Consider the following 26,006-nt stretch of genomic DNA (forward strand, 5'->3'; position numbering starts at 1 on the left):
TGCTCGCCTTGGACTCGGACACACATGCTGCTGCTGGACCTCAAGAAAAACGGCGGGTTTGTTCTTTGTGCAGCAAGCCGCGTCCCTATTAACATCCCACCGGACCACTCAGATCACTGCATGGTTTACTTCCAGATCTGAGCTCGTCCCCAGGGAAGCATCCTAGTCTTTCCAGACAAGTCCAGAGAGCACACCCCTGTGTCTTTTTTTGTATGGGTGCTTATCTCACTGTTGCATAAATTACATCTTAGAGCATTATCTGTAGAGAAATACAGCCGGCAGCTTTTCTTGCTCACAAAGTGACCAGAAAGCTATCTGGAGATAGCTCCAGAAAACAGGCTGTTGAATAAAAGGTGGGAGGTTGTTTTCAAAGGAAACCTTGTCCAGCGGGTGGGACAACCCACTTTCAGGAAAGCTCCCTTTATGTGGGATCGAAGGCCCTGGTGCTATACCTGACGTTATAATTTACATACAGAAAATTACCACTTCTTTGCATCAGTGCCTACAGAGGAGTGGATAACTATCTATAGCTGTATCTCTAGAGGCTAACATCACAGGCTCTCTGCGGGAGAGAAGTTCAGCTTTGCTCTGTACAATAAAGTGTCCTCCAGAGGCAGAGGGACGAGTGCTATAAAAAGCACGTTCAGGTGACCTCAGAGTGCCATGTCAAAAAAAAAAATACAATGCCACAGCAGGGTTTTGTAGGAGAGAGCTCACCTCAGTAGGGCAGTTAGGGAAACGTGATGGGTTTTTTTGGGAGAACAGAAGATGCTGCTCTTCTCAGGGCATCCTTTGCTAACAGAGAAGAGGGAGAGTAGAAGCGAAAGCACAGATGCACACTCCAAGCTGTAAAATTTCTACTACTGTTGTTTAACCTTGGAATCTCCCTCTCAGGGGCAAAAAATTTCCATTAAGATGCCTCCAGGGGGAGAAGTAATTGCTGTCCATTCTCTTAGCTATTTCTTTCCTTTTCCCTCAACAAACCAGCTCCTTGTTTAACCTGAACCAAGATTTGGATTTGGCTGTTAATACTAAGGGGAATGAAGACCAGCTCGCAGCACAGGCTCTGCCTTTGGGGATGGAGTGGCCACAGATGGAAGGGAGCAGAGAAAATGTAATGCAGATACAGAAAATAGCAAGAGGGATACAGGCTGAAGATTATCCTCTTGGTTTATCCTTTTCATTTGTACAGATATGTGCAGATGCAATGTGAAATGGGAAAGCACCAAATTTGAAACGGATAAAAGAAAACGCTGTTTCAAGGAAAGAATAATTAACTTGGGGAATGTGTTGCTACAAGGTGATACAGAGAACCGAGAGTTCAGTGAGATTCAAGGAAAGACAAGACACTTATAGGGAGAATGAGAAGAGCTATTATTGCCTCAGATAAGATTAAATGCAGAATTCATGCATGATAGTAACAGGTGAAACACCAGAGGATAAGAAGCTGGGAGAGAGGTTTGTTGAAAGATATCTTTCATAATTCTCCATTACAGGGTTTCTAATTTCTTCCTTTCAAACCTCTAACACTGGATACTGTTCTATATTGAAAACTGGAATGAAAAAGGTCCAGAGGATGCTAATACTGTAATTACTCGGATTTATGCGACACTTTCTGGGAAGTGCCTGCTCTACAGCAGTCTGACTGTGGAACTAAAACTGCATATCAGTATTTACCTAGGTAAAGTTAACCTCCTGTTTCCAAGTTGCTGGCTTCATACGTGAATTAGAGAAAGAATGCAGCCCCGTGCCCTTAATATGTTACCTCACTCTCCCACCAAAGACCTCAAAGAGAAATAGCACCTGTTTAAATCTTGCATTCATTTACACTGACAGACTGCAAAACACCTCTGGCTCACAGAGAGCAGGGAGAGCTCTTTAACAAATACACAAACTACCCTTAATTTAGCTTCTGCATCTCCAAGTGGCATCCTAATGCTGAGTTTGTGACCTGTGGATGGAAATCTCTGTCTGCTGACCAGACTAGGCATAAAGTGTGCCTGGCAATTTCACCATTTGGTGGTTAAATATTTGTGGCTGGGCAAAAATAACACAACAGATTCTGACTCCAAGGGGAAGCCCATTTGCTGTGATTTATACACTTACTGCAGTGGATAAACACTAATGCCGTCATGATTGCCTGTTGTAAAGATCCTGTCATCTGTAGCAACCTGTCTTTTCCATTGGGGCCAACTGTTCTATCTGATGATAAGCAGTAAAGCTCTGGAAGGTGACTGTAAAAGTAACAGGCTGTCAGTAGCAGTCAGAGTTGTCGTCATTTTATCACTGCCAGCTATTTGAATTTTTAAGACTTACAAAGCCAGAACACTCACTGCCTTTCTTACAGTTTCGACACTTTTTCTTATCCTGGCAGAAATACTGACTTTGAGTCTTAATACAAAGGCATGCTTACTGAAGGGGAAATTAGTAAATCCTTTATTCCCCATTAGCCGCAAATACATTCTTATGCCCTCTTGTCAGTGTTATAAGCACATTCATGGGACTTGCTAAGATGTCCAAGTTCACGCTGCAGTGTTCTTTCAAGTTTGGGACATGATGCAATATGCCAGGATAAGAGAAATGTATCTGAGAATTTCTTGACAGTTTTTGGAGTAAATCCCACACTCCATAATCTCTTAAGCATGTTGCATGCTGCAAAGCACTTAACTAGAAAACGTGCATAAACACAGTTCCACATACTTAAGATTATCATCAACCTGCCAATTTGCTCTTATCTAAGATTTTTTCATTCCATTTCCTTTTCTTTATCCTCCTTGTGTACTGGTGCTTGAGCTCATGATGACAGGAGATAGCAAGACTGCAGTAAAGTGCTATTGTAGCAGAACTCCAATCACTGAATCTCACAAAAATGATCACCTTTATAAAGTAAGCCTGCAGGCTTACAGAAGCAGCCTCCAGCTCCAATTTTTAGGGCTCTGAGGGCAGGGAAAAGGAGCAGATTGAAAAATGGTGACAGGAAGGAATGTGGAAGATGATAACCTTCCTTAATATGATGACAAACAGTAAAGTATTGCTTCAGAAGGGCTGCCGTTCCTGTTACCATATGTGGCCCATACATATGCACTGTACCGCCATATGCAGGTATCACTATACGAATGTATAATCTGCTTTCCAAATGCCTCCATGTCCCTTCTGCATATTGCAGCAGTCTGAGTCATTGAGAAAAGGATGCTCAGGTCCCAGGTCCTCTTCTACCACTTTAGGTAGCAGGGGACATCATCTCACTCAATGGTTCTGTCCTGTGCTTGCTTGTGTTGGTTTTGTTCCTTCTAATTCAAACATAGATGTTTATGATGAATATTCTGGGTTGTAAAGGGCTTTCACAGTAAGATGAAAAATTCTCTCTTTGATTTTGTTCTTTATTTATCATCCACAACATAAGGCAGCAGAGTAAATTTTGAGATTGGTGAAAGATGTAGATCACACATTTTGACTAACAAACATCAGTGTGCTTCTGAACTGCCTATACTCCCTGATTTCTCGAAACATGTTTCCCTGTAACGAAGAGAAAGCTGAGCTCCACTGATGTGCCTGATACTCCAGAAGCTGCTATCAAAGCTTTTCCCTCTGATGTCCATCTACATCCTCACTGCACTGTCCCCCAGGTTGAGGGGGAAAGAGAGATATCGCTGGCATAACATAGCACGACTTGAATGAAAGTAGCATCACATCGAATTCCACTCTTGCCCCACAAGGAGCACCAGTCTCCCCAGAGCTAATATTTCGCAAAAGTACAAGCCTCGTGGCAAGAGCAGTCACACTTTGCTTCTACATCTTCACAGAGTGTAGAATGAGGGAAGCCAGCATTTTGGTTCTCCCAGACGTAACCTAGGTTGTAGGTCACATATCTGATTTCTTAAGCCAAAAACCTTTGCAGCCTGATTTTCTAAGGAAACAAGGTTTGCAAAATTATGCTATCTGGCCATCTCCGTGCTGACAGCAGCGATAATCTAACCACTGGCTGCCTTTAGCCAAGTTTGACAAATGGTAGAGGTCTCAAAGTCACGCAATTCATACAAGTCTTGTGAAAAACAGTTTGAGGAATGCAGTAAATGGTCTCACCAGAGAAAAAGCTAAAGTTGCCTGCAGGTTTTGTCTGCTGGATGCGTGTCTCTTGGAAACAGCACTACTGCCTCTTGCCACTTGTCATTTGGGGGTAGTGAGGGGACTTTGAAGAAAGAGAAGACCATGAGTGCTGCTGCAGAGAGGTCAATAAAGGCAGCTAAGGTTACAGTGACTGTAGGATGGGGAGAAGCAGAAGACAGGTCTGGGCTTCATTAGGTTAAGTCTAAAGCAAATAGTTTGTTTCTTGGACCCTCTTTCTCCCCTCTTCTCCTTTCTTTCTTTCCTTTACTTGCAATATAAGCATTACCGTGTCTCAGAGTAAAGGTAGCATCATTATCCAGGAAAAGGAATCTAGAAGTAATGCTTTATTTTTTAGGATACAGTACAAATAAACTGAATAGTTTTCAATGCTATAAGTTCACATGGCTCTTTGAAGGTCAGGGAGCTCTTCAGATCTTTATCCAGCCTCACCCAAAGGATTACTGTATATTTAGAGGTCAATAATGTGGGGAGGGATTTAAATTAATAAATTGTAACTAGGTTGTAATGCTGTGTTTTATATGTTTACAGCTGTCTTTCCTTCTTTGATAATGTACTCCTGAGTCCACCAAGTATGTCATGAAGAATGGCATAAGCTAATCCATCCTGAAATACAGAATGGGCCGTTCCTACTATATATAGGAGTGATTGAACAACCTCAAAATACTCAGAATCACCAGCCATGGGGACCCAGAGACCCTTGCACCACCCTAGGTGTGAGCAAAAATGAGATTTTTTACTTTTAGCATACCATGCAGGGTCTTTTTATTTCACTATGGCTCTTGTCGAGTAGGAATGTGCCAGGCTGCCTGCAGTTTTCCAGATGAGAGCAGGTTTCACAGATGGTGGGGGCTGCTTGCTGCCCCCCTTCATACAGGGAGCTTGCTGCTGGCAATGGGGGACTGCGTCCCCTGTGGCGACTGATGTATTATTACCCTGAGCTTACTGGCAAACCTCACCAGTTTGGGTTACTTCTCTCCCACTCTCATTTTTACAAGCAGTTTTGTCAGATTACATTTAAATATGACCTTTTTAATCAGGTTACTCAGTATAATAGAAGGAAAATTACGATGAGATGGATGCTGTTATTGCATTACCTATTTTTATTCCCATTGATTCTTCTGTATCTTTCATGAATCACCCTATTGAAAATATGACAGGTTTATGTCAGTCACAACAGGACTGTAACAATATTAGCTCTACCATGAATTCAGCGTGACACCAAAATTGTATCATACTTGACCTTATTTGATATATTCGTGTACTGAATCAGAAGCTCCGTGCTAAGCCGCACAAAGCAAGGGAAGATTCTTTTCTAACAAGATGTTCTTCTATATAAATAGAGGTTTGCGCTTTTAGTGTTTGCTGTGCTAGCTCCAACCACGTGGCTGCATGTAAATAATAACGCTATTTCTAGAAGCTGTGGCTAGAAGACATTCCAGCTCTCTTATTGAAGCCTGTTCAGAGCACCATCAGAAGCTGGAATAACCTACACCTGGCAGCATCTGTTCTGACTACAAACTAGTGAATTTCGGCATCTTTTCCATGCCCCTGCTTCAGTGAGAACAGAGAGCAAGGCAGGGAAGGAAAACTTTGAAAAAATGAGAGATCTTGACAAAATCAGCAGCTGGAGAGAAAGGAAGTAGGAGGAGGCCTTTTACCGTTGATTTCCTCAAGCTAATAGAACCCCGAACCTTCATTTGCAGTTTGGATGAGCTGCAGAAAATTGCCCAACTGTTCCCTTCTGTCAGAATAATACACTCGCCAGAACCTCATCACTATAAACTGCCTCAGGTCCCCTGACTCTGGGAGAGGGAGAGGTACAGTAACCTTTGAGTCCTTTTCATTTTTTCTGAGCAGAAGCGGTCCATCGCTTAAAACAAAGGGCAGAGAATCAGAAGAGATGATTTTGTGCCCCATTTTCTCACAGATTTTCTGTAAGAACTCACAGATAAAAGCGAGGGCTTCATTTTTGAAGAAGTTTTGCAGTTAAATTTGCTCGACAGGCAGTTTAAACTTCATGTCAATCAAACCTCCTGGAAAAATTGGATGCACTGTCGTTGGGCTTTACCTGTTGCCAGTGAAGTCTGTAACAAACAACTTCACTACCATGAAAGGACCAAGTTTTGAATCTTTGAAAAAGTCTGTGCCTGCTCCTGTCAGCTCTGCCAAAAGTAGGAAGCGATTTAAACTATGACGTTCCCTGAAGCAGCATGTCTTAGCAGGAATTGACATTTTAATTTTAAGCCTTGCTCTCAAGGGGTTGAATCGGAAGTATGTCCGACCATCACCTCCTTCTATCACACCTGGCTCCATTTTAACTTAGAGGAGTAATGAAGGAACAGAGTTGTCTGTATTAGAATTGTAAAATGTGAAACAACATATGTTGGATATTCCTTTTAAAATGTTTCTTTGATTCTTGTTAATTCTCCAATGTGGATTAATTCAATGGTGATAACAAGACATAAAAACTGACAATTTGGCATCAGCAGTAACTACATTTCATTTGGATTTTTCCTGTACATTTGGAATTCTGGGTCAAATAATCAATGAAGAGAGTTTACTAATACAAATTTACATTCATATTCCTTCATTATAAAATACCATGAATCATTGCATCATTCTAAGAATGTTAATGAAATATGCTCTTGGTATTGCAAACAGCTGAGTTGCAAATACAAAAGCCAGGAACTCTAGCATTAATTAAAGCTCCCCGGCAAAGTTTTCTCTGCATCTTCTGAAGTATCTTAGTTATTTAAATTATTCAGAAATCCTGTTTCTTACTGTGCAAATGCATAGTCAGCTGGTATCAGCGAGCAGCTCAGTCTCCCACCTAAGAAACTCCAGCTTTTACAATAGCAGTTAAAAGCCATTGGAAAGAAGCAGCTTCACAGTGTTCTTGCTCAAAGTTGCTAAAAATGAGCGATTCCAATATAAAGGCCATGGAAATAATACTTCTCAGGTTTTCTACATCCTAGTTGTGGTAGATTGACCTTGGCTGGCTGTCAGATGCCCTCACAGATGCTCTCTCACTCCCGGCCTCACAGGATACAGGGAGAAAACTAAGACTATAAAGCTCCCTGGTCAATGTAAAGACAGGAAGATCACTTAACAATTATTGTCATAGGCAAAACAGACTCAGCTTGGGGAAAATTTAATTTAATTCATTGCCAGTGAAAATAGAGTTGGATAGCGAGAAACAAAGACAAATTAACACACCGCCTTACCCCAGGTTCAACTTCACACCTTCATTCCCAATTCCTCTACCTCCTCCTCACTTGAGCAGTACAGGGGGATGAGAAATGGGGGAAGAAAGGGGGGGTGTGTGTATGTTGTGGTCAGTCCATAGGAGCTCCTCTTTGCTGCTCCTTCCTCCTCACAATTTTGCCCTGCTCCAGCATGAAGGCTCTCCATGGGCTCCAGTCTTCTAGGATAAACCTTGTCTCCACAGGCTGCAGCTCCTTCAGGGCACGTCAACCTGCCCTGGCTTGGGGTCCTCCACAGATGCAGTGCAGGTATCTGCTCCAACATGGTCTCTCCAAGGGACACAGGAGATCCCTGACCCTAGAGCACCTCCTCCTCCCCTCATGTGGGTGATCACAGGGCTGTTTCAGACACTTTTCCCTTCACCTCTCACTGCTGGGCTGCGTTTTGTGTTTGTTTCTGGGGGCAATTTCAGTAAGTCATAAGCATTATTGCTAAAGCTTTTTGATTTCCTGAACATGATACTTGTAAAACAATCTGCAACCCAGAAAACAGATCTAGGCCAACTCGGAGGAAGTTTGTTCACAGGGCAGAGGGAAAGTCCAAGCAGAAATGCAGCTGCTGGGAAACTAGATTCACCTGCTTACTGCCCATGCACAGTGACAGTTCAGCACTCACGGAAAGACTCGGGACAAGGATTCATACAGTGGCTTCCTGAAATTGCCTTTGCTAAAAGGAAGAAAAGGTGGGATCTCATCATCCTTTCACTTAGACTTGCAGAAATAAATTAGTACACAAGTCATCTTAAAACATAAGTTGTGATATTAATTATTCTGGATTTATAAAGAACCACTCTCTTTTCCCTCAGCAGCCTTCCTCGTTATCTAGCTACGCAAAGTATTTCAATACATCATGGAAAACTGGACTCACTTTTGCCTACATAAAACAGGCTACGAAACACCCTGATTAACACCCAAGTAATCTGCTTAAACACAGAAACGTTCCCATTTAAAGCAAAGAACCAGAGGGCATAAAGCATAGAGCCATCTAATTAGTAGAAAACATTTTCCTTCTCTGATTTTGTGCTAACCCCAGCGCTGCTGAAAAAGTCAAGACGCACGCAGCATGCCCTGAGCATCTCTGCTGATGGAGAACTTGGCAAGCTGGACATGGCCTCGACCCACTCACCCAGAAAAACGCTGGCTGCAGCTGTCCCAGGCATGCTTGCCACCATCACTTTCTTTTTGACATAAAGGACGTGCTGTTGCTCCTCCATGCACTGCTCCCAGAAGAAGAGGAGTGCAGTTGCCATGGGGGTGGAAAAGAGACACCATGATACCACATCCCCCACTCCACTCTCCCCTGCGATGCTGATGAGGACGACATAGAGAAGAGGCCAATGGTGACCCGTGACACTGGCGCTCTTCCCACATTGGTTAACATCCTCCAGCCCCGCAAAGTGTCTGCACGAGGCAGTTGTGTTCCAATTCTGAGCGAGCAAGCCGCCTCTGGGGCAGCTGTAGTGTCTGGCTTTTGTGTGCACGTATGCATACATGGGAAACAATTCCTAAGAGGAAAGAGGACCAAATTCATCCTTTTATACACAGGCACCAGAGCTGCTTGCAACACTCAGTCCTATTGGTACTATGTTGCTTTAAAGCAGGCACCCACTGAGCTTCCTCCCAGGGGCCTGTGTTAAGCACAGAAGGAAACAAACACGGATGAGATCTCCCCACACTGGAAGAGCTAAGAGAAGAGGGCTGGAAGCCAGGAATTCATCCTGAGACAGGCGTGTGTCTGAGTAAAACAGCAATGCATAAGTATTTTGCTTGGATGGTGCAAGCAATTGTGGATTTTTTCTTAAAACACATCTGTGTATCATACATACATCAGGCATCTATAGGAGAAGGTCTATGCTGATGAGAAAATAAGTGTTTCTTGCTGGTTTTCTTTCATGACAGTCCTGATTTCAAGATGACAGTGTAAGGATTATGGTTTCCCAGACCACTTGCTGTTCAGGGCACATCCCACACTCACTCCATCTGCAGATGCTTTTTAATGTCAGTACACGGATCAACGACAGGACACGGTCCCCGGGGAACAGCCTGGCACCCTAATAGAAAAAAGAAAGGCTTGAGCAGCAAAGTATGCAGCGAGCCACACTGATGCAGAACAGATTCTTCATTTCAAAGAGAAAAATCTGCATTCTTCAGAAAACAGTGCTCAAAAATTTAATCTTCATTCAGTTCAATGGAGCAGCTTTATAATTTACAGCACCAGATAAAGCTAGAAGATGTAATGTGAAATATCTGAAGCAGTTCTTCCCCTGTATTAAAATGCACCTTGGGCAACAGAGCCTTAACTTCTCTTAACATATGTTTCTAACAGATAAGTAAACAATTTGGAAGTGAAATGAAAATTTCCAAGATAGTTACAGTTGGAAAAGCATCAGCTCACATTGGACTCCAGCTGCGGTGCCTCACTGATAAGTTTTTGGGGTGGTTTGGCATAGTTGAAAGGAAGCAGCGTTGAAAGAATAAAAAGCTTTTTGTGTACAAGTTGTTGGATAAGAGATAGCGCAAAGAAAGACATCAAAATTCAGAAAGTGGCCTAGGTGGCAGGATCAAATCATACAGCAGAGCACATGGCTGGGGCGAGCTGAGCAGAGGGGAAGCAGAAACAGAGGGAGAAAAGCTGGGAAGCTTAGTGGTACCTGTGCAGAGGAGTGATCCACTCAATCCAGTGAGATGCATCGATGTTCGACTTCCTTATAACCATGGACTCCTTCATCTTTGTGGACAAAACCTTTAGACACATGCACACTCAACTTCGCACTCCAAGCATCCGCTCGGCTCCGTGGGGCCTTGTGTGTGGTAGCAAGCTGTGGGTGAGTGCTGAAGTCATCCTAACACAACAGCCACCACCATGACAGCTTAGTGGTAGTTCAGAGACCAACAAGCCTCCTCCAGTGAAGCTCAGCACAAGCACAGGCTGAGGTCTCTTTTCAAAGTGTGTCCTCCCACCCCATGCTGGCTTATATGCACTGAACACTGAGCCTTTCTCTGCAGCGAGCTCCCTCTGCCCAGATCCCTGCCATCAGGCTCAGGGAACACGTGCTATGGACAAGGGTGCTGTGTGTCCTCGGAGTAACCCTCCCTGAACCATTTCCAAATGGAAAAGCAGGGAACCTTGTACTTCTCTCTGCACGACTTGGCCATTAACAGACAAACAAGTGGAAACTTGTTCAAAAAAAGAGGAAAAGCCCATCATCATGGGTTTACTTACGCAGGCAGAGCCCCAGTGAAGGAAATGTCTTGACACTGTAAAGATCTTAGCACTTCAGTGTAATATGTCAGGAGAACAGCTCGTGTTGTCTTGTCCTAGCAGGTCTGGTTTGGACAAGCTGCCACAGCTGCCACCCCTGTTGCAGGCCACCACCCTGCCACTGTATCTTGAGTTTCCATGGTCTTTCACCAGACTATGGACCCAAAACTTGGCCCACCCAGATCAGACCTACAAGGCTGGCAGGCTCACGCAGGCTGATGTCTTAGGCACTTCACAACAGAAAAGGCAAAACACCTTTCCCACAGGAAGCCTGGCCTCCTGTCTTTTGTAAGCCTTGTCAGTAAGACCTTCCAGCAGAACTCCAATGTCCACAGTGACATGGTCTTGCCTATAGCTGCTTATAACTGTCAAATGTTAGCCATACTTTCCCCCATACAGCTGTCCCAGACGAAATGCAGGAGGTTTTAACTGTTCCTGAGAATAACAAACACTTCCCTCTCCCCCGCCAAAACTATATGGATTTTTGCTGAGAATGTTTCCACCAAGAACACCTCCACCTGATGGCCCAGTGCTGTGAATCCAGTCAGTGGCAGCTTTTTACCAATAGCCAGACAAGTACCTACTGTACCCATCTGCACGCATTGTCCAGACCTGCAGAAACGTGCCTGTCCCTTGCTCAGTTTGGTGCCTGCTGCAGCACGAGCCAGGAGCCTTGGCTGCCCCTCTGCTGTGCTGCCAGCCAGCATCCTGACATCAAACACATCTGGAAAAACACCAGCAGAAGCTGTCTCGTCTTTCTCTAGGGCTGGGTCCACAGGGAGAACAGCCACATCTACTGGCGATGGGTGGCACAGGTCTCCATCCCCCACCACTGCACAGCTCCTGAACCATCAGGGGTCCCAGCCGTACCCCAGGGCGAGGGGAATGCTCCTGGCATTTCTGATTGTTTCTTACACACCAATAGAGGATTATGCCAAAAACTTTTTAAATGAACACGTGAGATTAAAAAAGTGAAACCCCAAGATGGGAAATATGAACTGATGTTGACTGAACAGCTTAAAAATCTTTTGTAACCTAACTAGAGACATTCTTCTTCAGGATTTCTGCCTCATTTACCACACTCCTTTACTACAGTCTTTTGCATTTAATATTTTTAAGTGCCCATGAATAAATTTGGGATATAGGATTCTATTAACCAAGCAATTGTGTTTAGTATGAGCGCAGTTTATTGTACAAAATACATGTGAACAATTGTAAGGGAAAATAGTACAGCGATGACTCCATGTCCTTTTTGGGCCCTGTACAAGATATTTATTCATTCATGTCCCATTCCAACAGATTATCGATTTTTAAGTAATTTCCTATGGTCTTTCTGAACCCTAAGATGAATAAAAAGGTTCAAAAACAAACCATGAAAATATTTCAAACAGAATTTGCAGTTTTATTTGTCTCCAAATTGCAGGGAAGAATTCTTGAGTGGCTTATTATAGTTTCTTTAATAGTTCTCCAATGGCTTATTACTGTATATTTTTATACGGACAGCTAACTTGCTATCCACACGAGATTGCTGAAGTTATTCATCATGCATTTTGACTCATTGGCCAACCTGACAGTGACTGACAGTCTCTGGAAAAATATAGTACAGCTAAAAAAACCTGACCTAACTTTTAAACAGCTTTCTCTGTGATACCGACATAATCAAATAGAGTTTTACATATGTCACACTGTTGCTGCAGCAACCTGGCCTCCTCTCCTCTGACTACTGATAGGCAGCCTCTAAGCTTGATATGGGCTCAGATGTCTTGAGATTAATCTCTTGGGACCATTCCAGAGAAATCTGGATTAATTTGCAGTTCCTCGAAAATGAAGTAACTGTTTCGCGTAAACTACTTTTCACATTCCATCAGGCCTGAGCTTCCTATTCATAACCTTTATAGAAATGACTGGGTTGGCACAGGGCCCCCAAGACATTTAGGAGAAAGACGTCTGCACAGCAGGAAGGAGGCTTAAAATGGCTTTGGCTTCTCTTGTGTTTTTCTTGAAAAGGTAATTTTTGTGAAAGCAAAAGTTGTATTTTGGGGTTGTTTTCTTTTTCCTCTGGTTACATAAAATTCGGTGTATCTAATTTTCAGTTCTTCATCGGGGATGAGACAGAGACAGTGAAAGCAAAGAACTGCAAGCACTGAGATGTGTAATTCCTCAAGCTAGAGTTAATTCCCAGCTAGTGTGGCTGTAAAATTTTATAAGGACACCTGAATATTTGATAAAGACTTCAGCAGTTTTGATGGTACAGTCGACAACATCGCACATGGCTTGAATGCTCTGAAAGCCTTTTTCCAACTGCTTAGACCCTTGCTTGGGGATGAAGGAGGAAACACAGTGCTGGAACAAACATGATGCAAGACAATGAGTCAGGCCAATTCACACAGGTGAATTTGCCTGGGAGTTATAGCCTAGTAAAACACGTCACCACCTTGCCATTGTACATAATATCCTTCTACAAAGGGCATAAATAACAGAATCTTTCTGCATTCAAAATATACATAATTAAAGAGGGCACGTGTGGTAGCGGAATAGTTCATGGGAGTGCCAAAATGGAGGGGGGGGGGAAATTCAAATTCTTCTGCACCCTAAAGGCATCCATCCCTTCCTAAGACTTACCATGCTTCATCTGTAATAGCTGCAAAATCAGAGGCAGGAGACAACACAGCAAACTGTGCTGAAAACATGGTTAGGAAGAAATCTGAGTAGCAAAAAGGCACTTCCAAGGGCTGTAGAAGTTGGTGGCCTCCGAGGGGCTTCTGGCTCAGGTCAAGCACAGCACCTAATATTTGCTCCTTCAGAGAATCATCCAGGGTCAGGGAAAAGAGTCACTGTTGTTTGCTTGGCATCACACATCCAGCACTGAGGTCCAAACCATTCAGGCCATAAAACACCTACCCATAAATTATTTAGTTAAACACACTTGGCCCTCTGTGGCAGCAACACTTAGCACTTCATACTACTAATTTCCAAAGGGTATATTCAAATCTTCACCATACAAAATATCAAAGTTGTGATGCGGTGGGCCCAGGTCTGAGGTGATAGCACTTGAGAGACCTGGAGTCACTCCCAGCTTTGCCACAAGTTTGCCAACAAAACACTTCAGTTACCTGGCCTTGACTTCCCCAATCATAAAATCAAACTAATTGTATGTGCTTGGTGAAGTGCTCTGAGCTCTACTGCTTCAGAAGATCCCAGTGTTGTTGCTATTCATTACAGTTCTTGTTGAAATACAACACAGTTCACTCTACATGTGGCAAAGCAGTTAGGAAACTAGTTCAATACCACCTTTCATCGCATGGTGGACCCCACAAGCACCAATTTCCATGGATTCGCCTTCAAATTATATAATCCAAGAATATGAATTACATACAGCTTTTCTTCTCAGTGCTGTCTTGCAGAATCATGCTAAACCAAATCTATATAATGCATCTTCCCTTAAAGATATCTCGATTCATAGCAGCCATTCGTTGACTAATTGTTCTACTGCACTACGATACACAGCAGCAGTGTTACTATAGGCAGGCAAAGCTCTAGCCAGGCAAGACTCATGAAGTAGCAACCTTTGATTTACCTGTTTAGAGACACAGCTGTAAGCCCCAACCTGTGGGCTGCTCTTGCTGCTCGCTGCTGGAAAGCAGAGAGTTAGAAACCTACAGGCTTCTGTGTGAGGTCTCATGGACCACGATGGCCAAAGCTCTCAGGTAGAAGACAGTTGACATTAAAAGTAATACTTAGGATAGGTTGGGCTGACACATCGACTGCCATTAACTGCAGAAATAGCAGTGGCAGATTAGGCAAGCCTAATTACTCACCTGGGGATCTGGCTTGCATGCTGAGGGCATTAATGACACATCTCTCCCTGGGAGGGGAAGGGGAGGCGATCTTTAGTAGGAGTTGAGTGGCAGCAAGCACCATATAAACATCCTGGCAGGACTCCGCTCCATCACTCATCCCAGAGGAAAAGGAGAATAAACTTGTATCTTCAAGCAATTTTTCTTCTTTTCTTACAGCTACCTAATGTTGTCTTATAAAATAGCTTTTCTTTTTTCCCCAAAAACACCTTTGATCCACAGCATACACTAGTGTCTTTTCCTGATCATTCTGTCCAAAACATTTAGAACTGAAAAACCTGTGTTACAGTGCAGTGAATGACTCTTACTACATTTTAGCATATGTGATATTTAAAAAAAAAATCATAAAAAACTTGAGGTTTTGTTGGTTTTGGTTTGTTGTCAGGTTTGTTTCTCTGTAGGAGAACATGCAAAATCACAGTGATTTTAAGGTCTCAGTGGTGTACCACTGAATCCACGGAGGTCTCTGTTCCTTCTCCATCTGTGAGCCAAAGCAAAGCCTCAGCATCTGTGATAATGCTTCTAGCAAAAGTGTTGCTTGGACGTAACGGTTGTGGGAAGTTACACTCCTCCTTCAGGCGTAGGTAGAACAATGAGTTTCGCACACTTGCTCACTCAAAGCAAGTCCTGCTCCATATTTCTGGAGGTACTTCTGCACACTGACTGCCACTTCCACCCACTCAGCATTGCACCAGGACCTCCATGCCATTCAGCAATATGGAAGGATGGCTGGTCTTGAACCCCAGCCAGAATCAATGTGCTGTAAACATTATTTTCCTTGAACAGACCAAGTTTGCATGTGCAGATCCAATGGCAGAACGTGGGAACAATTTCAATGCTAAAAGAACTTACAATGCTCCACTTTTAAACCTGCAGTGGTGCAGTCTGAAAACTCAAAGGGAAAAAAAAAACCAGCTGAAGGTGTAATTGTAAAGAGCCCACTGGGCCCAAGAAAAGAAGCTCAAAACACTTCTGACTCTTTGCCCGTACTGCCGGGCCATATAACTGATTTGCATTTGCCAGTGTTTGTATCACCTTAATGTAGAGTCTCGGTACAGGTGAAACTGTAAAGATAGTATAAAGAACCTTCTGCACTGTCAGAGAAATCGAAAAAAAACCCACAGAAGATACTTCAGCAGCCCTATCAGATATTCATTCCTCTAGCTGAAATGGAAAAGATGCCTATTTGGAATAATGAAACAGTTTTAATTCTGAATTTTGATTTTTCTCAGTGAAAGCAAATTCATCATTTGAAAGCTAATCATTTTCTAGATAATGCTGCATTACCTTCAGCAGAAAGAGAGAGAGAGAGAGAGGTAATAACATTCCCGCAAAGCTTTCCCAAAATCATAAACTCATTACTGCAAACTAAAATCTAAAGTCAACCCAAAACTAGGACATACTGGGCTCGTGGGTTACAGATCCAAAGCTGTGGGGTAAAACTAATCAGTTCTTGGATAGGATTTCTTTCTTTTCTTTTATTTTTTTTTTACTGCAGTACAATCTATAGTCTAGTTGGTCAAATCAAGCCTTTCTGAGAAAAGACGATTAGAGGCAGTTGTTTAAAATATTGGAGGGGGGAGGGAGGGAGGGGAAGGGAAGGATTTAAGCTTTATTACTGACCAGGATATACAAAACAGACTGTAATGAAAAAACAGTATTGAGATTGTCCTTGTGGTCTGAATGGAAAATGTTAAGCGAAGACAGGGCCATATGGAGCAGCTTATACTTATGGCAAGAACTGATGCTGAGGGAAATGCCCTCTGAATGAGTGAAATTAGGCGTTACAGGAAAGTCACAGAAATTAAAAAAAAAATTACACCTGAATGCTACAAATAGGCTATTAAGCAAGAAAGGAAATTCAAAGAAATTTTATTTTATTTTATTTTATTTATGAATATTGTCCTTCCTGCAATGATGGCTGTACTCTGCATGAATTGTTAATTGGAAAATCACAGAATCACAAAATCATAGGGACTGGAAGGGACCTCCAAAGACCATTGAGTCCAATCCCCCTACCAAAGCAGGTTCCCTAGGACAGGTCGCACAGGTACCCATAAGTACTAGGTTAAGTATCAGCCATTTTGCTGGAACAAAACAGATGATAAGAGCCTCTTATGCTTTGAAAAATTTCATTAGTTTCATTGTTTTGAAGATTTCATCTTGTATTTTACAGAAGTCTGAACTGTCTGAACACGTGCACACGCGTTACGTAAATGCACTTGGAGCTTTGGGAAGCTGCAGCGGGATGTCCTATTTATCTGCCCACCTGGAGCTCACTGCAGCACTGTGGACCTATTTTGCACAGGGGCACATTAGGATACACCCTGTATAAGTTCAGAGAAAATAATAAAATACCACAGCACAGATATTTTCCCATAACCTACTTCAATTTTGACAGAGATAACTATGTGAAATTTGCCATAGTTAACCACGTGTCTCCCAAGATGTGAAATGCAGGACTAATATATCCTTGTGAGTTATTTTTTAAATGTTCATCATCTCCCTCAATATTGTATTAACTGTCCTACCTCTGATCCAAACCAGGCAAATTCAGCCTTGCTTCCTTCGTTTTCATTTTCTGGTCTCAGGACCTTTTCTTTGTTGTTGTCCATCAACCTTTGCTGACAAGTGGCCCAGGACAGAAGTAACTCAAGCTTGGTGTTTCTGTTAATACAGCCCTGAGCGGCTGGCTGCCTGCTGCATAATCATCAAGGAACAGTATTATAGACTATTTGAAGACCATCATGTGCCTTTACAGCTCATCTATTTCATGCTAAAGCAGATATCTAAGACGTATATTCTGACAACAGAGAAGCAAAGCACCAATTTTCTGGAAAGTGAAGGTCTCCTCTATTGTTCCTTTAAATCCTGAGCAGCGCTTTATACCACCCCTGCAATAAGGACGTTCTGACCATGACACAGCCACCCAGCAGACGCCCTTACTGGGGCGTCAAGGGTTGACAGTGTAACAGGTCACCACAACGCTGACAAACTTCACCTGCTCAATGACCGCCATTGGAACAAGCCTCAGGAACAAGCACCAGAGACGCTCCTTAGAGCGCACTGGGGTAAAACAAGAGCTAAGGATATGCAGGACCTGATTTTGCCCGATCCCACCTGTCGTTAGGATGGGTGGTAAGTAGGTATGTCCGTCAGTGGAATTGCAAAAGCTCCATCATTCTCAGTGTATTACATCCAGGCAGCTCTTTGGGCCATTTAAACTGGCATAGCTCCCTCGTGTTCAGCAGAAGGACGCCATTTACATCAGCCAAGCACTGGCTGCACAGGTTTTTAATATCCCCCAATGGAGCAACCCGTCACAGCAACCACCTCCCACCGCATAAAAGCCTGGAAATACACCAGTACCGAGCTGAGAGCACCCCATCCCCTGCATCACCAAGCCTAAATGCCACAAGGCAAAGAAATCACCTATGAGATTTTTATTTTAATAATTTAGGGTGAACCTACGCGCACCATTGATGCAGCCAAGGGTTTTCCCTGAGCTCCCTGTACGCGCAGAAGCCACTCGGCTCCACTGACCTTTTGTTGCACAAGTAGAGGCTTGCTGGAGTGCCCTGCCAAGGTTCTAGCAATACATTTTTCATCTGCCTTTTCTAGGGTATTTTTAACTTGATTCACCATTTAAAGCGTGCGAGCAAAGCCTTGCAATGCCTCACGCCAGCACCGTACTGTCAAAGCCAGCGAGGAGGGAGATACATAAAAACTGATGTCTGGACATTTTGGTGCCAATCCTTTAGGAGTATTTGTAGCAAAATTGCCTTCTGTTAAGTGTGGAATGAAGAAACTTAGTCAAGTTGTATTACAGTGAAGTGATAAACCACTGAGCATTCAGAGTCAGGTGAACAAAACGTGGCAACTCCTGAATACCTAGTGACAGAAAATGCAGTCCCACTTCCTACCTACCACACAGACTACAATAACTTGTAGGCACCTAGTAAGAAATGCTTCTGAAAAAATAACATTTTTAATGGTGTTCAAACACGATTGAGACTTTCCAAATACGGTTTTTGCCGTGTCACGCTGATGAAGCTCAAATGTATATTAATATCGTTCCCTTCACAAACAAAATCTTGAAAAGGGCTGGCAAAAAGTAGCAGATTTGTAGTGAAATTAATTAGGTTTTTGTCTTCATTGTTCTCCACGGTGTGCAAACGATAATATCACACAGGGAAAAAAAAACCCAAACCATCCTCACAGCTCTAGCCCTGCTTGGGGAAACAGAGCTATTTGTTTTGATGTCTACATTGAAAATTTCAACTTATCAGGAAATAATACTTTGCAGGTTAGGTTGACTTACACGTGGCTGGTTTTAATTTGTGTTTCTCAGTTTGAGAGAAATATTACAGGGCATCTTTGAAAACACAATTCACTAAACCTTGAGGAAATTTTGCTTAAGTAAGGAATAAATCAATGCAGAATATGAACCTGTACTTTAAAATTCCATTTAACTACAGAAACATACAAATTACTGAAAATTACTTCAGGTACAAACTGAAGGGTGTCTATTTCACCACCTAAAGCAATTCCTATGAAACCTAAGAATTACTCATTTGCTCATTTTCAGGAGCTGTTAATTTTAGAGATTAATTCCAAGATTCATCCAAGTACAACTTCCTACAAGTATTTTGTTGAAAAGTCCCACATTCTCTTTTCAATTAACTCCAGTAACATGCTAATAACCTGCATAGTTTCTCAACTATTGGTTAGCTGTACTCCAGAACGTAGCTTGCATGACTACCATTTATAAGCGTTCACCTACTATCGCTGAGGTGTTGTGTTACAACCTAGCTGGAGGTGGTAGTGGCTTTAAGGACATACAGTAAGAACTGAGAAAGCTCTGTGTCCCCTACTAGCAAATGAATTCTGTTGCTGCTGAGCTTTTTGGAGGCTGTTTCTGGAACTTAAGTGTCCGTTAGTCTTAAATTATATCCTTCCTTCTGTTACTTGAGTTCATTTCTTTTATACAAGTAGGATAGATAAGCAGGTTAGGTTGACTCAGTGTAAAAACTAGAAATTCCTTGCTTTTAAATCAAAAATATTAGGGTCGTGAACTTTAAATATAGCTTTATATAATTTAGTCTAGTGGCTTATGTGTAGATAAAGATGGTATTTCCTTGGACAGCGCTATTAGTTCATATATCAAGGGAAAAGCTTTTTCACAGGAACGTGAAAGAAATACTCAGTAAGACACTAAAATTTAATTATTGTACTACCTGAGACTGAAAACTATACCTTATCTCAAAATCCATTATTTTTCATCCTAATGAGTTAGTTTTACTGTTCATATTGCCATCCTCATTTTCTTGTGTAGAGGTCTAGAAAAGTAATCATTAGCTAGATGCTGAGAAATAGCTAGAATTTCTATCGCTCACATATCCTTTCTCAACTAATTAAATACCAACAAGAGAATCCATTCGTTTGTATTATAAGTCAGGAGGAAAAAAAAGGCAAAAAAAAAAGCTCCCTAACAGTAGAAAATGCAATTAAACTACCAGTGTATTAATTCAGGTGCAAACTGCTGCACAATTGTATAGCAGTGCTTTCCTTAATTAACTAAAGCATGAAGAAGAAAATCTGATGGCTTAATAGCATTTTCCTCACTGTCAGAAACGCTTTGGGATGATTTTATTATGTTATCACAAAGTGTGTTGGAGGAGTTATTGCCATTACTTCAGTTTGTCACCTCTAAGAGTGACAGATTCCACAGAGAAACTTGCTGCTCTTAATGGATGTGAAGGATTAATATTTTATTACATGATTACTTTATAAGCCGGATACCTATAGTAATATTTTAGGCATTCACACAGCTGTGTAAAACGCAAGGAGCATTTATTCTCCAGCAGCATCTCTTTGGACATGTGTGTGTGTGTTGCTGCGATTGAAAGCTGAGCAGTTTGTCATACTTATCCTTGTGTACGCTGCGGTGGAAGTAAGAGTCTCACCAGCGTTAAACCATCGTTGCACACACTCGAGGAGCGAATCCAAACTAGAGATACACACAGATCTTGCAGCAGAGAGTCTACAAACCACGCAGAGCAAATTTAGGGAAAAGCAACGTGGGCAATTGCCTGGGAGCCTTGCTAGACCAAACAGAAGCAGACAAGCAAGTTATGCAATGGGGAGGTTGACAGAGGGAGGAGTGCACACCCTAAATCTCTTCCCCGGGTCCCTGCAGCGCTGGGAAGCCAAGCCTAAGCATTTAGGCTACATTCAAGCAAATATGTTTCCCTTTATACTCTGGCATGCTCCTTTTTCCTTCAGAGGCTATTCCTATTAAAGCTAAGCAAGTTAAGGCTGCCTAGTAGCAGTGATGATGCTCATGTGTTTCCAAAGCATCCTGCCATAGCATGCAGATAAGTTTACCTGGACGTGTTTTACTTTCTTCCACGAGTTTCCCTGGCCCTGAATTTACCACTCTGTGAAAGCACAAAGCTTTATGCTTCATGCACTCCGTGCCCCTGCACGGACAGTCCCCTCAGCTCCAAACTGGCACGGTTACACTGTAGTGGTGAGTGGAGAAACAGCAAACTTCACCCGCATCCCGTGAGGAAAAAAGCGAGCCAAACACAGACAGTTATAAACTTACAACAGGTTTTCAGGTGCAAGGCACCGAATGTCTCCGGCTTCCCCCCCACCCCTTGCCCTTGCTCAGCACTTTGAGAGGCTGTGCCCCTTTATTTAAACATTCCAGTCATCGCGTCCCTCGCTCTCTAAGCATGTGAGGAGCCTTCCAGTTGATGTTCCAAGGAGCACTCATGTGAGGAAAGCCAAATGGGGTTAACGCTTGGCAGGTCAAAAAGCATCAATCTTTTTACTTTGCATCAGAACATGCCTTTAGGGATGTATCTCCTCCCCAGGTGGCATAAGCAGCTTCTTTTCCCTTTTTTTTTCTTTTTTCCCCTCCTTTCATGTTCAGTGTTTGCCAAGCCAAAGCGGGGTGGGCAGAGAAACAGAAGGGTGGCAGGTTCTGCCTACATCTTTCCCACAGTTTCTCCTAACCCCTAACTCTGCCGATACTTTGTATTCACTGTCTCACTTGACTGACACAAGAAACCCACTGTGGGGAGAGAGGCTTCCTGTGAACCGAGCCCCGTTTCCATGGTGCGGAGTTTTCTACTTAAAAATAAATTCCCTCTTTCTGGGGCTATGCGTATGTACGGGACTCGCGAAGCTCCCTACACCCCAGGGCCAGGGGCCGAGGGCAGAGGAGGTGGAAACACGTCCCCCATCCTAAAATGCTACCCTTCACGTGTTATGCCTGCTTGCTCTCCGGTCCGACCCGGGAAACCTTATCACTTTCCGGCATGCATTTTAAGGTCACCGAGCCTCTCCTGCCATCGCCCCGGCGCGGCGGAGAGTGCGGTGCCTGCCTGGGTTTGGCCGCACTTTACACCCGCGGCGGCGGAGCGCTTCAGCGAGGACACCCTCCCCGCCCCCGGCCGGCCCCGAGCGGCTCCCGGGGTGCTCGCCCCGGTCCCGGCCCGAGCCTCGACCCCGGCCCCGCTCCGCTCCGCCGGGATCCCCGTGCTCAACTTCCCCGCGTCCCGCCGGGGCAAACTTTCGGGAGCGGCACCCGCGGAGCCCCGCTGAGCCCGGCAGAGGAGCGAACAGCGCGGGCTGCGCCCCGCTCCGCGGGCAAACGCCTCACCGAGGAAAGCCAAGGGTTGGGACCAGCCCAGCCGGAGTCGCCTGCAGCCCCAGCGCGGCGGGTCCCCGCGGGCTGCGCCGAGCCCCAGCGCCCCGCGGGAGATACGCGGGTCCCGCTGCCCAGGCACAAGCAAGCCCCCGCGCAGCAGCGCCCGGGGCTGGCGGGAGGGGAAGAGCCCAGGAGCGAGAAGCCCCCTACGCCGTCCCCGCCCCCGGCGGCTGGAGCCTGCGCTGCCCGCGGAGCGGGGCGCGGAGGGCCCGCGGGCGGCACTCACCGATCCGCAGCACTTGCTGGCTGCTCCGGGGCAGGCCGGCCGAGGCGCAGAGCAGCACGAAGAGGAGCCCGCCGCCGCCGCCCGGAGCCGGGCGCCGGGGCCACCGCGGGCCGAGGGCGCTCGCCATCCTTCGCGCCCGCTTCAGTTCATGCCGGGCTCCGCGGGTGCGGGGCGCGGGCGGCTACCCCCAGCGGGGCCGGCTGCGCGCCGCCGCTCCGCGCCGCCCGCCCATGGCGCGGGGGCTCCGCGCCCGCCGCCCGCGCTCCCGCCGCTGCCGCGCCGCGCTGCGCCGCCGCCCGCGGCTCCCGCCGCCCCGCTGCCCTCGCCCCCCGCCGCTGCCGGGAGGGGAGGGAGGGGACGGGAGGAGGCGGCTCCTCCCGCGGGGCGGCCCCGGGCGGGGCGAGGCGGCTCCGGCGGGGCCCCGAGCTCCGGGGACTGGTCGGGACGGGCGGCGTGGCGGGGCACCACGCACGGGGTGGGGAGGAACACACGCGAACACGCACACAAAACTGTCCTGCTGCTCCCTGGCACGGCCGGACCAGCGCCGACCGCGCTAGGCAGGTACAGGGACAAGGACAGGTACGGGCACGGGGACAAGGAGAGGGCAAGGCAGGGACAGGGTAGAGAGGCAGAGGACTCGGACGGGGAGAGGGGCAGGCATGCTCCCTGCCGCCGGTCCCGCCAGCCCCGCAAGGCTGCGGGTCCCTCCTTGTCATGGGTGAAGATTTCCTCTCTGTGCCTGTCTCTCATCCTCACAGTTCCTGGGTTTTTCCTCCCGGTAGCATGGGGGTTTGAAATGAGTGTAAGAGGCGAAGCGGAGGCAGGAAGCCCCTGTGGGCACACAGCTCTCTTCTGGGGCGGCCGGCATGGGAGAAGGCAATGGTGCCTCAACAGGGACCATAACAGGAGGTTGAGGAACACCCCTGGGGAAAAGGTGAACGGAATGCAGCCCTTTCTGCACTGTGTTTGCTACCCTGGGCATCTGCAACCAAGTGAGGGACAGCAAACGTGTCCCCACAGCACATCTCCCCCAGACGTGGCAGGAGCCTCAGCGGGGGGACTGCAGGGCTGCTAAACTGGCATCAGGAGATCACAAAGCTCATGAAAGTTGTGAAAACTCAAGGCAGGTTATGAACCATGGGTTACAGGGACCATAACATTCCCTGTCCTTGACTCGGCTCATGGATTGCTTTTCCCATGTGACCTGACATTCTCAAATCATTTTAAAAAATCCTGGTTCTAAAGGTTCAGTGAAACTCAAAATGCTTCACTACAAAGTAAACATATGGGTCCTAAGCTGATCTGAACAAAGAAAAAAACATAACGGGAGAATGACTCCCACCTAGCAACAGAACTAAAATTGCATAGCTGAGATCCAAAATTGAAATCATTTAGATTTGTTTATTTTGTATTCCTCCCCGGTCTGTCTAACTGTTGTTCCAGAAATTAACTCCTCGGAGTCGTTGCAGCACATGCTGAAGTGCAATGGAAATGCAAGCATCTACGCTGTATCTCCCAGTCAGCCTCAAATGCTTCCTGAAAAGCCTGCCTCCACTGTTTACAGAGCAATCCAGGCTATTCAGGAGTTCCCACCACCGAGATTCCCGGCCAGGATACTACTTAGTGCTCCACTTTACATTTGTTACCTCACGTTTTACACGCATCCCAGAGAGTTTTTGCCTGTGATGTCGATGTTTCATCTGTTTTACTTAAGAGGCATCCTTTCCTTAGGACCGGAGCTAAACTGACCGGCAGGCACGAGCTCCCTGGCAGCCCCCACGGTGACGCAGCTACATTTCCCGTTAGCTTGCATGCCTCGTCTCCCGCTGCCCTGCCACGGTGCCAGCGCGGAGCTCAGCCCCTGCCTCCTCCGGGGCCACCAGCGCTCCGCAGCTCTGAGCCGCGGCTGTGGATGGCGGCGGCATCGCTGCTCCATCCCCACACCCGCTTTCACGGCTCTGCGTGGCCGTCCGGGACTGGGCTGAACAGCTCCGTAACTTGGGCACAGCTTTATAATCCGTTACTGCCTTCCAAATCGCTGGACGCGGGAGAAGGTGTGCATCTCCTATTCGGGGAAAACCCCGTCCGCTGAGCAACGGCTACCTAAGAGCTGCCCCGCAGGTACATGCTCACCCCACCACACCAAACCATGCAGTACAAGTAGCTACAACTGTACCAGCAAGTTTTGTCTTCACAGTTCGCACGCTGGCGTGGCAAATAACAGTGATATAACAGCAAGTACTGGTTTCCAAAGGGAAGTCATATTAGTTCCTCTTGGCTGAGAAATGGTACTATTTTGAATGGGAAAAAAACCCTGAATATACACCTACTCATGTTTTAACAATCACTTGTCCTCATGATAAATGGGCTCCTGCAGCAGTCAAAGACACCTCAGTGTTCCTTTCAGTAAGACAAGAAGTTGACCAGAACTGTAATGCTTTTGGAAATACCACCAGCTTCAGTCTTCTGCTTCTCTGAAGTACGTGAACTGAAGAGAATGGGAAAAACAAGGGCTTAATAAGACTGCGAGAGGGTGGCAGAGGTCTGCCGAGGCTTGCCACCAGCAGCAGAGACCTGAACAGCTCAAACTCTGCTAACCCCTTTGTGGCAGGAGTGGCTCATAAGGACACTTGGAAGAGGTCCTAACTTCTGCTTCAGCGTGGAGCTAAGTGCTACCTAGGTTGTACTCCACAGCTCCCTCCCTACATAAAGAGAGATGGTTTTTGGAAAACTACAAGTGGGTATGGAAGAATTTGGATTGGCCTTAATGCTGCCAAGACTGGCCAAACTTTAACATGAGAAATAGTCCATTTGTTATTGTGGAAGATCCTTTTTTATTTCCCTGCTTTTATTTGTGTATGTGAACCCTGAGTCCAGTACTGGCCAGGGCAGACATGAAGTCGGAAGTTGTGCTTTCAGAATTTTTCACAGAAAAACTGAGGGACAGGGTCTTAAACCACCCACTCTGAGATGTAAAATTTTTCCTCTTCTCAAGGAAGTTCTGAAAAAATATTATAGAATTTGGGGTCATTTTGAAACACAAAAGACCAGGAAAAAAATTTAAGTGACTGAAATTTCCCTTGAAGTATCCTCCAGGTCTCTAGTTTTACAGCAAGCTCTAATCCATACGGCTCTTCTGTTGCTTGCAAGATAGTAAATCACCCCGTAAGCTCTATCCCACAAAACCATGGCATGCTTTACAGGGAGTGCTGTTTTATTTCTGGCTGTTATTTTAAAATGAGAAGTCTCAATACAGTTCATCTTGCTGGTCTCCAGTTATCGATATTCTTGAATCTTTAATCTCCTTTTGGACTTGGTTCAGAAAGAGTAGGGAAAAAGCCTGGGTCTCTTGCCAATCTTTTTTTCTCCCAGTTAAGCAGGTTTGGATGCCCAGGGCCTTAACATGTGAGCTGTTGCTCAGCTCATAATGGCTGCCACATTTGCTTACTCATTCATTGTATCACCAATATTTGGATAAATTTATTAGCAAGGTGTGTCTAAATACATGGAGAATAAAGGGTAGTGCATGTCATCAAAGTCTGTTATTATC

The 26,006-nt window shown here is 45.2% G+C and overlaps 1 protein-coding gene across 2 annotated transcripts in view; it reads right to left on the bottom strand.

Moving 5' to 3' along the window:
* The window catches only part of GRIK1 (glutamate ionotropic receptor kainate type subunit 1), a gene marked incomplete at its 5' end in the record, with an annotated part of 174,974 nt that extends 152,391 nt beyond the window's left edge, over positions 1-22,583 (bottom strand). For both annotated transcript variants that reach the window (XM_084261976.1, XM_084261975.1), the window contains one exon: positions 22,457-22,583. In XM_084261976.1, the coding sequence (XP_084118102.1) occupies positions 22,457-22,583 (127 nt within the window). The remainder of the gene's footprint in view (positions 1-22,456) is intronic.
* Between the last annotated feature and the right edge of the window lie 3,423 nt (positions 22,584-26,006).

Source organism: Gallinula chloropus (assembly GCF_964237585.1).
Source record: "Gallinula chloropus genome assembly, chromosome: 1".
Classification (NCBI taxonomy): Eukaryota; Metazoa; Chordata; class Aves; order Gruiformes; family Rallidae; genus Gallinula; species Gallinula chloropus.